Raw genomic sequence first — 14,226 nt, forward strand, 5'->3', positions numbered from 1 at the left:
ATAGACCATGGATTTGCACCTTGGAAGGTTTCCAGGGCGCAGGCCTGTGCAGGGTTGTATGGGAGACCAGCAGTTGCCCACGCTGCAGGCCTTCCCCTCTCCACACCACCGATGTTGTCCAAGGGAAGGGCACTAGGACCCATGCAGCTTGGCACCGGTGACGTTGCAGAGCAACATGTTGTTAAGTGCCTTGCTCAAGGACACAAACACAATGCCTCAGGTGAGGCTCAAACCAGTGACCTTCAGGTTACTAGTCTGATGCCTTGCCCACTAGGCCACGCGCCAACACAATAAACCAATATCAGTACCAATATAAATTGTCTCCAACTGGAAAATCTTTTTTTACAAAGCTATGCAATAAGACCCTCCATGAGGACCACAACCTTGTTGTGGGTTCGGAGGCTTGCGTGCCTCGATGACCCGGAGAGCCGTGTTGGCTGGAGTCAGGGCCTTGTCCTTTGGCTCCTGGTAGGGTCACCCATGTCAAAATGTCAAAGGTTAGAGGCCAGACTAAGAGTAGACCACCAGTCCTCCAGGTTCGGGGGTTCAACTCTGGGTTAACAACAACCTTGACTGATAAAGCAAAATTGTAATGGAAACTGGAATGAAGAATCCTTTTGCACCACGGTGTGATGGTATTCCTGAGTCTCCACCCGGGACTTGCATGACTGACAGCAGTGAAAACTGAGAGCAAGCTACTGACACGATGAAGGAAGCCCCCTGAACACCCCCAGAGACGGAGGACGTTCAATACTGCCCTAAACACAAGCGGAGTAATGGGCAGGTAGTTGCAATACAATAAGATAAAAATGTTCTGGGATGTATATCCTTATCTTTTATATTAAACAATACTTTTGAAATCTAATACTAAAGTCAGCAGATCAACACAAATTATAATTTTGCATTCATTAATGTTAAAAGTTTATGAATGTTAACTCAGATTGTACACCACTGTATAGGGGACATTTGGTCCTTCTCAATGCCAGTGTTTCTGCTTCAGACTGAAATCTTGCCATCTCTTTCCATATGCTCCCTTCACTTTCCCCTCTGTTGGCTCTTTCCCCTGTGTGTTTACCCAAACCCTTCTTGAACCCTCTGTGACTACTGCCCCAAACTCCACATGAAACACTGTCACAGGAAAGCAGCATCCATCATCAGAGATCCTCACCACCCAGGCCGCGGTCTCTGCTGCCATCAGGTAGAAGTTACAAGCACCTCAGGACTCACACCATTAGGTTCAAGAATAGTTACTACCCCTCAACCATCAGGATCTTGAAGAAAAGGAAGTAAAAGGGAATAACTACTATTGAGATGTTCCCACAACCAATGATCTCACTTTAAGGACTCTTTATCTCGTTATCTCATCTTCTTATTATTTATTGCTGTTTACTTATATTTGCATTTGCACAGTTCGTTGCACGCTGATCCTGTTATAGTCATTATTCTATAGATTTGCTGCGTGTGCCTGCAGGAAAATGAATCTCAGGGTTGTTGTCATGGTCTGGTCTGTGAAATCTGCGTTCCGGTTCATGGTCCGGTCCATGGACTCCAGACTCCGGGTCTTCCGGCTGTCCCTGGTTTCATTTGGGCTTAATCACAGGCACCTGATGCTCGTCTTGGAGCCGGGAATATACAGTGGCCCTGGGTTTGTGTGTAGGTGTGGGTTGGTCTGGTCAGTGTTCTGTCCTTGCCTCTGTGGGGTAAGTCAGGCTGCCTTTGCTGTCACCCTGTGGCTGGACTGTCCCCTCACCTGTATTGTTGTCAAGTTCAGCTGCTGGAGTGAGACTGGAGCCTCGCCATGCCAAGGAAAGCAACTGTTTCTTGTTGAACTTGGAACTGTCTCTGTGTTTAGTGTTCCATGTAAGAAATTCTTTTAGCCAGAGGGTTGTGGATTTATGGACTTTGTTGCCACATACAGCTATGGAGGCTCAATTATTGAGGGTGTTTAAGGAGGAAAGGATAGGTATCTAATTAGTCAGGGTATCAAGGGATATGGGGAAAAAGCTGGAAATTGGAACTAGATGGGAGAATAGTTTAGCTCATGGTGGAGTGGTGGAGCAGACTCAATGGGCTGAATGGCCTACTTCTGCTCCTTTGTCTTGTGTATGAGTCCTGGCCCTATGTCCTGTCCCCAAGGAGGGGTCCTGACTCTGTGTTCTGTTGTTCCTGTGCTCGTGTCCAAGGCTCTGAGGAGGTTCCAGTCTGTGTCTGTGTCCAAGTCGTAGCCTAAGCCCTGAGTCCTGGTCTCGTCCAGGGCTAGTGTCTGTGTCCAGCTATGCCTTTCCCTGCTTCTGCTTTGCTCTCCCTCGACCCGGGCCCCGCGCCCCTGCCTGTCCCTCGACCCGGGCCCCGCGCCCCTGCCTGTCCCTCGACCCGGGCCCCGCGCCCCTGCCTGTCCCTCGACCCGGGCCCCGCGCCCCTGCCTGTCCCTCGACCCGGGCCCCGCGCCCCTGCCTGTCCCTCGACCCGGGCCCCGCGCCCCTGCCTGTCCCTCGACCCGGGCCCCGCGCCCCTGCCTGTCCCTCGACCCGGGCCCCGCGCCCCTGCCTGTCCCTCGACCCGGACCAAGTCCGAGCTTCATGTCCTCATCCAGCCCAGGAGTCCCGCGTCCTGCCCCTACGTCCGGTCCTGTTGCCTTGCCACGTCCAGTCCTCGCCTGGATCCAGAGTCCAAGCCCGAGCCCGAGTCAAGACCCACATTCCAGATCCCTGTCTACTCTCGGGCTCGGAGTCCTTGTCCAGGTTCCTAGTTCCTCCTCCAGGTCCCACTTTCCTATTCTAGTCCTAGCCCATGCCCTGTCTCCTAGTCTTGTCCAGGGCCTGTGTCTTGTCCACCGTCATTTCTTCCCCACTTCCCTTGCTTTCTTGACACCTAGTCCTCCCCCTAGTACTTCAGTGTCTGTGTCTTGCATCTGGGTCTGTTCCCAACACCCTCCTTATGACAGTTGTAGGTGGTGACATAGATGTACTTTGATAATAAAATTTATTTTGGACTTTGACCAAACTCGCCTTGTGGGAACAAGTTTCTCATTGTCCCTTGTCTCAGCAGAAACATGGTCCTGCTGAATTTGCTAGACTGAATTGTCAGGATCAGAATATCACCAGCATGTGGAGAAATCTGTGCACAATGAAATACGTGGTAAATTAAAATGGACAACTAAACTGTTACATTAAGTATGTAAATGTCTCTTCAATAGTCATTCAAAAAATAGAAATAAACAGGTAGTGAGGTAGTGTTCATGTGCTTCAGAGATCAGATGGCAGAGGGGAAGAAGCTGAGTGTGTGCCTTCAGGCTTCTGTACCTTTTTCCTGATGGTAACCGTGTCAAGAGGGTATGTCCTGGGCACTGGGGCTCCTTCCTAAGGCACCGCTCCTTGAAGATGCCCTGGATACTAAGGAGGTTGGTGCCCCCCACCACACCAGGCGGCGATGCGGCCAGTCAGAATCATCTCCATGGTACATCTGTAGAAGTCTTCAAATGTTTTAGCTGGCAAACTAAAAAAATATTATCAACATCATTCTGTGCCATGTTGTATTGATATGGCCGAACATGGTCTTTGACCATGATTGTTTTTGGCAAATTTTTCTGTATTACCTTCTTCGGGGCAGTGTCTTTACAAGACGGGTGACCCCAGCCATTATCAATACTCTTCAGAGATTGCCTGCCTGGAGTCCGTGATTGTATCACCAGGACCTGTGATGTGCATCGGCTGTTCGAACAACCATCCACCACCTGCTCCCGTGGCTTCACGTGACCCTGATTCTGGGGGTGGGGGGGTCTAAGCAGATGTGACACCTTGTCCGAGGGTGTCCCGTAGTCGAGCAGAGGGAAGGAACCCTCCACTCCGCCACCCAATATAGCTCTGCATTTTTCTATCATCCATCTGCCTATCTAAGAGTCTCTTAAATGTCCCTAATCGATCTGCCTCAAAACCGTACCAGGCTGCATATTCCAGGCATCCACTACTCTCTGAGTGAAACTTACCCCTCACATCCTCCACCTCCCTCACCTTCACTACACTCTGGGTGTTGTGATGCAGTAAAAAGCTTTCTGTCTGTGTGCCATCCTAACAGACCATTCCATACATAAAAGCATTGCGGCTGAACAAAAGGGAACTGAATTCAGAACTACTGCAGTTACAGAGAAGGTGCGATGCTGGAGACTAATAAAATGCAAGAGCCTCCGACACCTGATCTAAACTTCCCTCTACTCATCTTAAAATGATGCTCTCTGGGTTAGCCATTTCCACCCTGAGATGAAGTCACTGGCTGTCCACTCGATCCGTACCTCTCGTAATCTTGTACAGAATTATAGAGGAACGTAGAGAACCTACAGCACAATACAGGCCCTTCGGCCCACAATGCTGTGCCGAACATGTACTTACCTTAGAAATTACCTAGGGTTACCCATAGCCCTCTATTTTTCAAAGCTCCATGTACCTGTCCAGGAGTCTCTTAAAAGACCCTATCGTATCCACCTCCACCACCGTTGCCGGCAGCCCATTCCACGCACTCACCACTCTCTGAGTAAAAAAAACTTACCCCTGACATCTCCTCTGTACCTGCTTCCAAGTACTGTGCCTTCTCATATTAGCCATTTCAGCCCTGGGGAAAAAGCCTCTGACTATCCACACGATCAATGCCTCTCATCATCTTGTACACCTCTATCAAGTCACCTCTCATCCTCTGTCGCTCCCAGGAAAAAAGGCCAAATTCACTCGACCTATTCTCATAAGGCATGCTCCCCCATCCAGGCAACATCCTTGTAAATTTCCTCCGCACCCTTTCTATAGTTTCCACATCCTTCCTGTAGTGAGGTGACCAGAACTGAGCACAGTACTCCAAGTGGGGTCTGACCAGGGTCCTATATAGCTGTAACATTACCTCTCAGCTCCTTAATTCAATTCCACAATTGATGAAGGCCAATACACCGTACACCTTCTTAACCACAGAGTCAACCTGCACAGCAGCTTTGAGTGTCCCATGGACTCGGACCCTCTGGTCCTCCACACTGCCAAGAGTCTTACCATTAATACTATATTCTGCCATTATATTTGACCTACCAAAATGAACCTCCTGACACTTATTTGGGTTGAGCTACATCTGCCACTTCTCAGCCTAGTTTTGCATCATATCCATGTCCCGCTGTAACCTCTGACAACCCTCCAGACTATCCACAACATCCCCAACCTTTGTGTCATCAGCAAATTTACTAAACCATCCCTCCACTTCCTCATCCAGGTCATTTATAAAAATCACAAAGAGTAGGGGTCCCAGAACAGATCCCTGAGGCACACCACTGGTCACCAGCCTCCATGCAGAATATGACCCGTCTACAACCACTCATTGCCTTCTGTGGGCAAGCCAGTTCTGGATCCACAAAGCAATGTCCCCTTGGATCCCATGCCTCCTTACTTTCTCAATAAGCCTTGCATGGGGTACCTTATCAAATGCCTTGCTGAAATCCATATATACTCTCAAATTGCTACAGATGTACCATGGAGAGCATTCTAGCAGGCTGCATATGGGGGTGGGGGCGGGGGCGGGGGCAGTGGCTACTGCACGGGATCGAGTAAGCTGCTACGATTTGTAAACTCAGTCAGCTCCATTATGGGCATAGTATCCAGGACGTCTTCAAGGAGTGACGCCTGAAAAAGGTGGCATCCCTCATTAAGGACCCCCGTCGCCCAGGACATGTCCTCTTCTCACTGCTACTGACAGGGAGGAGGTGGAGGAGCCTGAAGACCCACACTCAGTGATTGAGCAACAGCTTCTTCCCCTCTGCCATCTGATTTCTGAATGGACATTGAACCCGTGAACACTGCCTCACTACTTTTTATTTCTGTTTTTGCACTACTTATTTAATGTAACTATTTTATCTATATGTAGTAGTTCATGTTTCTTTCCATTATTATATATCACATAGTACTGCTGAGGATTCTGAACACCTCTATCAAGTCGTCTCTCATCCCCCTTCACCCTAAGGAAAAAGCCCGAGCACCTAATGCCTGTAAATCTCCTCTGCGCCCTCCCCGAAGGTTCACTTTACTGTCGAAGCGTGCCGGAACAGCGCAGCTGTGATGTTCACCTTCTCCAGAGAAACCACAGGGGTCATTGAAAGAAAAGACATCAACCCTCCCTCCCCACATGAAAAGGAAAAAGAAAGAAAAACTCTCAGACCCCTGCCCCCCCCCACTGCACAAAAAAGCTAACAGATCACCCCCGCAGAAAGCCTTCTACATCCTTCCTATCATGAGGTGACTAAAACTGATACTCCAAGTGTGACCTAACCTGCTGCACTGAGTGTCGTCCAGCTCCGAAGAGTCTGGGGGCCTGGGGGTGGGGGAGGTGTGGGATGGAGGCTGGGGTTGTGTTAACATGGACTGCCCTGCCTGTCACTGTACACCGACTGTTTCTCTCTTGCAGTGGCCTGTCGACCCCTGTCATCCAAGATCCTGAAGGACGATGATAAGGTAAATCGGTCCCTGCCTTGGCTTTGTTCGAATGTCTGCTGCCTTTTACAGCTACGTGATAGGTCTCTGCACCGACAGGCTAATCTGTTACCCGGTAACGGGAAAGGCTGATTCACTGAAACACAAAGGGGTTTGGGAGTTTACAGGAGAACGAGATTTTTAAAAAATGGACAACAAGGATTTTGCTTCCTGAATACTGTTGGGTTTATCTTATGGATTTTGGGCTGCTGATAACGAAAATCACCGTGAAATTTCCCAGTCATGAATGATTTTTTTGGATTGCCTATATTTGTTTTTTCAATTCGTAATTCAAGTCAGAATAACTGATGCCAAGATTAAGGAAGGGAGTTTTGTTGGCCCACAAATCAAACAGGTCATCAATGACAGGTAATTAGAAGAACTTCTAGTGGGACCAGAGAAAATCATATGGAAGGCATTCAAGGGTGTTGTTGAAGATTGTCTTGGCAATTGCAGAGCTCCAAACTATGTGAAATTCCCCTATTATGTATCATTTTCTAAAAATCATCTTTATTCGTTATTTCGATTCACAATTCAAGTCAGTTGAGATGTTGCCCACAATACAAGCTGAAACCATGAAGTGTAACGTGTCACTGCAGATTCATTTTCTGCATTCCCATTTAGACTTCTTCCCTGCAAATCCTGGCACTGTCAGTGACGAACACGGTGAAGGGTTTCACCAGGACATTGCGGTCATGGAGAAACGGTATCAGGGAAACTGGAATCCATCAATACTGGCTGATTATTGTTGGACACTTAAGTGAGAAGCCTCTGACACTGAGTACAAATGAAAATCATCAACAAAACATTTTTAGCTGAGTTGAACTTCTGCAAAGCTATGCAATTAAATGCGATATACTCAATAAAAGTTAATTTCTTGTTTCTCCAAATTGAAGTTATATTTCTGTTCAGCTTCAAACGGTCTCTCATCAACAAACCGAATTTCTGAGGAAGCATTATGTTCTAAAATATTAGTTGTCCAAGATTGTTTGGTAGAGCAGGTGACAGGCCAAATTACCTCATTCTGCGCCGATGTCCTATGGGCTTGTGCAAATGAGAACAGATCTCACCTTAACATTTTAAAATATTTGAGTTTAAACTGTTAGTAATGGTGTCCATCCTGTACACACACCTGGGCAAAATCATTTACCCTGACCTGTTATACACTATATGTAACTCCAGACACAGTGTGATTTGGAGACTGAAGACTCTGCAGAAATAACCAGAAAAGTTGATTCATAAACACAAAAGATTCTGCAAGTGCTGGAAATCCAGAGCCACACACACAAAATGCTGGAGGAACTCAGCAGGTCAGACAGTGTCTATGGTCAGAGTAACACTCACAAAATGCTGGAGGAACTCAGCAGGTCAGACAGTGTCTATGGACAGAGTAACACACACAAAATGCTGGAGGAACTCAGCAGGTCAGACAGTGTCTATGGACAGAGTAACACACACAAAATGCTGGAGGAACTCAGCAGGTCAGACAGTGTCTACAGTCAGAGTAACACACACAAAATGCTGGAGGAACTCAGCAGGTCAGACAGTGTCTATGGGCAGAGTAACACACACAAAATGCTGGAGGAACTCAGCAGGTCAGACAGTGTTCATGGTCAGAGTCACACACACAAAATGCTGGAGGAACTCAGCAGGTCAGACAGTGTCTATGGACAGAGTAACACACACAAAATGCTGGAGGAACTCAGCAGGTCGGACAGTGTCTATGGACAGAGTAACACACACAAAATGCTGGAGGAACTCAGCAGGTCAGACAGTGTCTATGGACAGAGTAACACACACAAAATGCTGGAGGAACTCAGCAGGTCAGACAGTGTCTATGGACAGAGTAACACACACACAATGTTGGAGGAACTCAGTAGGTCAGACAGTGTCTATGGTCAGAGTAACACACACAAAATGCTGGAGGAACTCAGCAGGTCCCGCAGTGTCTATGGACAGAGTAACTCACACAAAATGCTGGAGGAACTCAGCAGGTCAGACAGTGTCTATGGACAGAGTAACACACACAAAATGCTGGAGGAACTCAGCAGGTCAGACAGAGTCTACGGACAGAGTAACACACACAAAATGCTGGAGGAACTCAGCAGGTCAGACAGTGTCTATAGTCAGAGTAACACGCAAAATTCTGGAGGAACTCAGCAGGTCAGACAGTGTCTATGGACAGAGTAACACACACAAAATGCTGGAGGAACTCAGCAGGTCAGACAGAGTCTACGGACAGAGTAACACACACAAAATGCTGGAGGAACTCAGCAGGTCAGACAGTGTCTATGGACAGAGTAACACACACACAATGTTGGAGGAACTCAGTAGGTCAGACAGTGTCTATGGTCAGAGTAACACACACAAAATGCTGGAGGAACTCAGCAGGTCCCGCAGTGTCTATGGACAGAGTAACTCACACAAAATGCTGGAGGAACTCAGCAGGTCAGACAGTGTCTATGGACAGAGTAACACACACAAAATGCTGGAGGAACTCAGCAGGTCAGACAGAGTCTACGGACAGAGTAACACACACAAAATGCTGGAGGAACTCAGCAGGTCAGACAGTGTCTATAGTCAGAGTAACACACGCAAAATTCTGGAGGAACTCAGCAGGTCAGACAGTGTCTATGGACAGAGTAACACACACAAAATGCTGGAGGAACTCAGCAGCTCAGACAGTGTCTATGGTCAGAGTAACACACACAAAATTCTGGAGGAACTCAGCAGGTCGGACAGTGTCTATGGACAGAGTAACACACACAAAATGCTGGAGGAACTCAGCAGGTCAGGCAACATCCATGGACATTTTGGGCTGAGTTCCTTCATAAGGACTGAGAAGGAAGGGGGTAAGACACCAGAATAAAAAGGTGGAGGGAGGGGAAGGACAATAGCCAGAAGGTGATAGCTGAAGCCAAGCTGAAAGGTTAAGGGCCGGAGAGGAAGGAATCTGACAGGAGATGAGAGTGGACTAAAGATTCGAAGTATGTTTACTATTGAAGTCTGTATGCAGTACACAACCCTGTGATTTGTCTTCCCACGGACAGTCACAAAAAAAGGAAAACCATGGAACCCGTTCAAAGAAAAATATCAAACCCCCCAATGAGCATATGGCACAAATAGACAAGTGAAAAACACCAAAGAGAAAACTTCAAACCACAAGTCAAACAGTCCAGGAGAAGGGGAAGGAAGCGGAGCACCGGGGGAGGTGATAGGCAGGCGGGAAAGAGTAAGGGGCCAGAGTAGGGGACAAAAGAAGAGGGGGAGGGAAAGGAAGTTTTTCTTAATCTGGGAAATTGAAGTTCATGCTATCAGGCTGACTGTCCATTTCCCACCACGGGTGCTGCCTGACCCCTTGAGTCCTCCAGCAAGTTCGTCTGATAAGGTTGTTACTTTCCATCGTCGATGGCAGTTCAGGGGTAGTGAAGGATGGGAACTATCATGCCGATTTTGTTTGTGATATCCAGTAAACATGAACAGATTTAAAAGGACTGGATAAGGGGCAGTCAGTCTTTCGGAGGCTGAACCACCTGTAATTTAGCATCCGTGTGTACCGTTGTCTCCCCCTGCAGGTTACCAGGTGTATTGTTGAGGTGATTTCAGATACTCTCTCCAAACCCTCATTACCTCTCAGTGACGAATGCAGCAAGATTCTCAAAGAAGGTCAGTCAGCCCCGTTCCTCCGATACTTCCCTCTGCCCGTTCTCTGCCCCTGACTGTCTGTTTGCTTCCAGCTGTGCAACTTCATGTCTGTCTCATTCTCTGTCTGTCTCTCTCACTCTCTCTGTCTCTCTCCCTCTCTGTCTGTCTTTCTCTCTCACTCTCTCTGTCTCTCTCTCTCTCTCTCTCTCTCTCTCTCACTCACTCTCTCTCTGTCTCTCTCTCTCACTCTCTCTGTCTGTCTCTCTCACTCTCTCTGTCTGTCTCTCTCTCTCACTCTCTCTGTCTCTGTCTCTCTGTCTGTCTCTCTCACTCTCTCTGTCTGTCTCTCTCACTCTCTTTGTCTCTCTCTTTCTGCCTCTCTTGCTCTCTAAGTCTCTGTCTCTCTGTCTGCCACTCTCTGTCTCACACACTGTGTCTCTTTGTCTCTGTGCATAACTTTCGACTATATTTTCATAATCTGCCTGATCCTTTTCATTCCTTTACATTGATGGTCACAGTGCTAACTGCAATATTTATCCCTCCTGCTAGATGAGACCGTTCTGGCTATGGTGCATCATCAGAATCTTCTGAGGGAACTGGAGGAGCTCACACATCATGGTACAGTGATCGCGTCAAGCTGCTGTGGCTGTCGTTTGAGTGTAAACATCCACCTGGAAACAATTGTAGCTTTCTCACCCGTTTCCCCCTCTCTGTCTCTCTCATTTTCTCTTTTGGGTCTATCTCACACTCTTGTTCTGTCTCTTTCTATCTTTCTTCACTCACTATTTATTTATATCCATTTTCTTTCCCCCTCATTTTATCTATCAACCCAACTACGTCTCTCCCCTTCCCCATCCTCTCAATCTCTTTTTCTTCTCACTATCTTCTCTTTCTATCCCCTCTCACTAATTCTCTATCATCTCTCCCTCTGTCTCTCTGTCCTCTCCCCCTTTCTTTCCCTCCCTCCCTCTCTCCTTCTCTCTCCCCTCCCTCTCTCTCACTCTCCCCCTCCTTCTCCCCTCCCTCTCCCTCTCTCCCTATCTTCTCTTTTCTCTCAATGAATTCCCCGGTATGGAAAGTCAAGTTTGATTTCTACTGAGAAGCAGCTGAGGACCAGAGTCAGGTTTAACAACGCTGGCATATGCCATGAAATTATATTATGTTATGTTATGTGACAGCAGTATAATGCAATGCATAATTTTAAAAATTACAAATGATAGTAAGAAATTTATATTAAAAATTAAATGATATTAGTAGTGCAAAAAGAAAGAGAGAAACTTAGTGAGGTAGTGTTCATGGACTGTTGAGAAATTGGATGGCAGAGGGGAAGAAACTGTTCCTGAATCGTCGAGTGTGTGTCTTCAGGCTCCTGTACCTTCTCCCTGATGGCAGAGGGGAAGAAGCTGTTCCTGAATCGTTGAGTGTGTGTCTTCAGGCTCCTGTACCTCCTCCCTGATGGTAGCAATGAGAAGAGGGCAGGTCCTGGCTGGTGGGGCCCTGAATGACAGATGCTGCTTTTTTGAAGATGTCCTGGGTGCTGGGGAGGCCAGTGCCCACGATGGAGCTGGCTGAGTTCACACTCTCTGCAGCATTTTCTGGTCCTGTTCAGTGGCCCCGCTGTACCAGACGGTGATGCTGCCAGTTAAAATGCTCTTCACGGTACATCTGTAGCAATTTGTGAGAGTCCTTAATGACATACCAAGTCTCTTCAAACTGCCAGTGAAATATAGCTTACTGTTTGTCAGTTATCCACCAGGAGATACCCTTCCTTCACATATTCTCTTCACCCTATCCATCCCACCCCATCCTCTCTGTAAAATAAAGTTGCTTTCTCACTTTCCCAGATCTGATGAGGGGTCTCCAATCATCATCAATTGATTCTGTTCTTTTCTCATCGCAGATGCTGAGTATCTCAACCATTCCCTATTTTTACCTCAGATTTCTATCATCTGCACTGTTTTAGATTTTCAAACCCTATCTTAAAATGACCTGTCCTCAAGACACTGGTAGAATGATCAAAGGCAGAGCCACATCTCGATAAGGACTTCCATAACCTCAGTATGGTCTTTAGCCAATGAGCTTACAGTCCGTGTTGTCACTTGGGAGATCCAGTGAGCACGGGAGCACCAGAGGCAGCAACATGATAACCCACAGGAATGGTATTAGTTGGGTAATCAGTATGGTTAATTTGCAGGAAGGCAAATGTGATGTTAGCATTCATTTCAAGAGGACTAGAATAGAAAAGCGAGGATGTAATGTTGGAGCTTTATAAAGCACTGGTGAGGCTTCATTTGGAGTATTGTGAGCAGATTTGGACCCTTAGGATGTGCTGACATTGGAGAGGGTTCAAAGGAGATTCACGAAAAGGATTCCAGAATTGAAAGGCTTATCACATGAGGAGCGTTTAGTGGCTCTGGGCCTGTTCTCACTGGAATTCAGAAGAATGAGGGGTGACCTCATTCAAATCTGTCGAATGTTGAAAGGCCTCGATAGAGTGGATGTGGAGAGGATGTTTCCCATGGTGGGGGGAGCTTAAGACCAGAGGATCAGGTTCAGAATTCATTTTCAGTGGAGATGAGGAGGAATCTCTTTAGCCAGAAGGTGGTGAATCTGTGGAACTGGTTGCCACAGACACCTATGGAGACCAAGGCAGAGGTTGATAGATTCTTGATTAGTCGGGGCATGAAGGGATACGGGGAGAAGGCAGGAGATTGAGGCTGAGAGGGAAAATGGATCAGCCTTGATGAAATGGCAGAGGAGATCTGATGGGCCAAATGGCCCGATTCTGCTCCTATGTTTTGTAACTGCAAAACATTAAACTAATTCAAAGGAAGACACCAGAGTCCAAAGTACAGGTCTAACTTCGTTTACTTTAAACGAGGTGTGCACGTATCGCGTGGTAGCTTAATGACATACGCATTTCACGTACATGTGACCCGTAATTAATTATTTCAACAAACAATATATTTACGAGATTACTCAAATATTACTGAAGTACACAACAATTAGCGTAACGCTTTGCAGAGTAAGATGGATGTTCATTTCTCTCTGCTGCCCCCAAGGTGTTTGTGCATTCTCATGTTGGTTCCCACTGCCTTCCAAAGACGTACGTGTTAGCTGTGGATGTGCTACGTTGCTGTGGCACTGCGGGCTGCCTCCTGGACATCTTGGACTGTGGTTGTTGACGTAAACAATGCATTTCACTGTTGGTATACATCTGACAAATAAAGCTCATCTCTTTACTGGCCATAGGATATCAAGAAGAACTGGCTCACTCTTCTTCAAGATCAAAGGCAGGAATCCTGCAAATCCAGAGACTTGGAATAAGATGCCCTGATATGAGCCCTTTCAGACTTCAACATTACCCCCCCCACCACCACCAAATTTTGGTTTGGAGTGGGACTTGAACCCACAGCTTACTGCTCAGGGGCAGGAATCTTGTCAACAAACCACATTGATGATGATGAAACACGGTGATGGGATCTGGCAGGAGAGCAGCTAGTTCAAGTCAAGTCAAGTCAACTTTCATTGTCATTTCGACCATAACTGCTGGTACAGTGCATAGAAAAATGAGATAACGCCTTTCAGGACCATGGTTTACATGACACAGTACAAAAAACTAGACTGAACTACGTAATACAAAACAACACAGAGAAAGCTATACTAGACTACAGACCTACACTGGACTGCATAAAGTGCACAAAAACAGTGCAGGCATTACAGTAAATAATAAACAGGATAGTAGGGCAAGGTGTCAGTCCAGGCTCTGGGTATTGAGGAGTCTGATAGCTTGGGGGAAGAAACTGTTACATAGTCTGGTCGTGAGAGCCCGAATACTTCGGAGCCTTTTCCCAAACGGCAGGAGGGAGAAGAGATTGTATGACGGGTGTGTGGGGTCCTTCATAATGCTGTTTGCTTTGCGGCTGCAGTGTGTAGTGTAAATGTCCGTGATGGCAGGAAGAGAGACCCCGATGATCTTCTCAGCTGACCTCACTGTCCGCTGCAGGGTCTTGCGATCCGAGACGGTGCAATTCCCGAACCAGGCAGTGATGCAGCTGCTCAGGATGCTCTCAATACAACCCCTGTAGAA

The 14,226-nt window shown here is 47.2% G+C and overlaps 1 protein-coding gene across 1 annotated transcript in view; it reads left to right on the top strand.

Annotated features, from left to right (window-relative positions):
* Positions 1–2,275: 2,275 nt before the first annotated feature.
* The window catches only part of LOC132401518 (chromogranin-A-like), a 36,440-nt gene continuing 24,489 nt past the window's right edge, over positions 2,276–14,226 (top strand). Inside the window, exons 1-4 of the mRNA XM_059983544.1 lie at positions 2,276–2,741; positions 6,427–6,473; positions 10,067–10,157; positions 10,686–10,754. Of these exons, the coding sequence (XP_059839527.1) occupies positions 2,276–2,741; positions 6,427–6,473; positions 10,067–10,157; positions 10,686–10,754 (673 nt within the window). The remainder of the gene's footprint in view (positions 2,742–6,426; positions 6,474–10,066; positions 10,158–10,685; positions 10,755–14,226) is intronic.

This window comes from Hypanus sabinus, chromosome 11 (genome assembly GCF_030144855.1).
Source record: "Hypanus sabinus isolate sHypSab1 chromosome 11, sHypSab1.hap1, whole genome shotgun sequence".
NCBI lineage: Eukaryota > Metazoa > Chordata > Chondrichthyes > Myliobatiformes > Dasyatidae > Hypanus > Hypanus sabinus.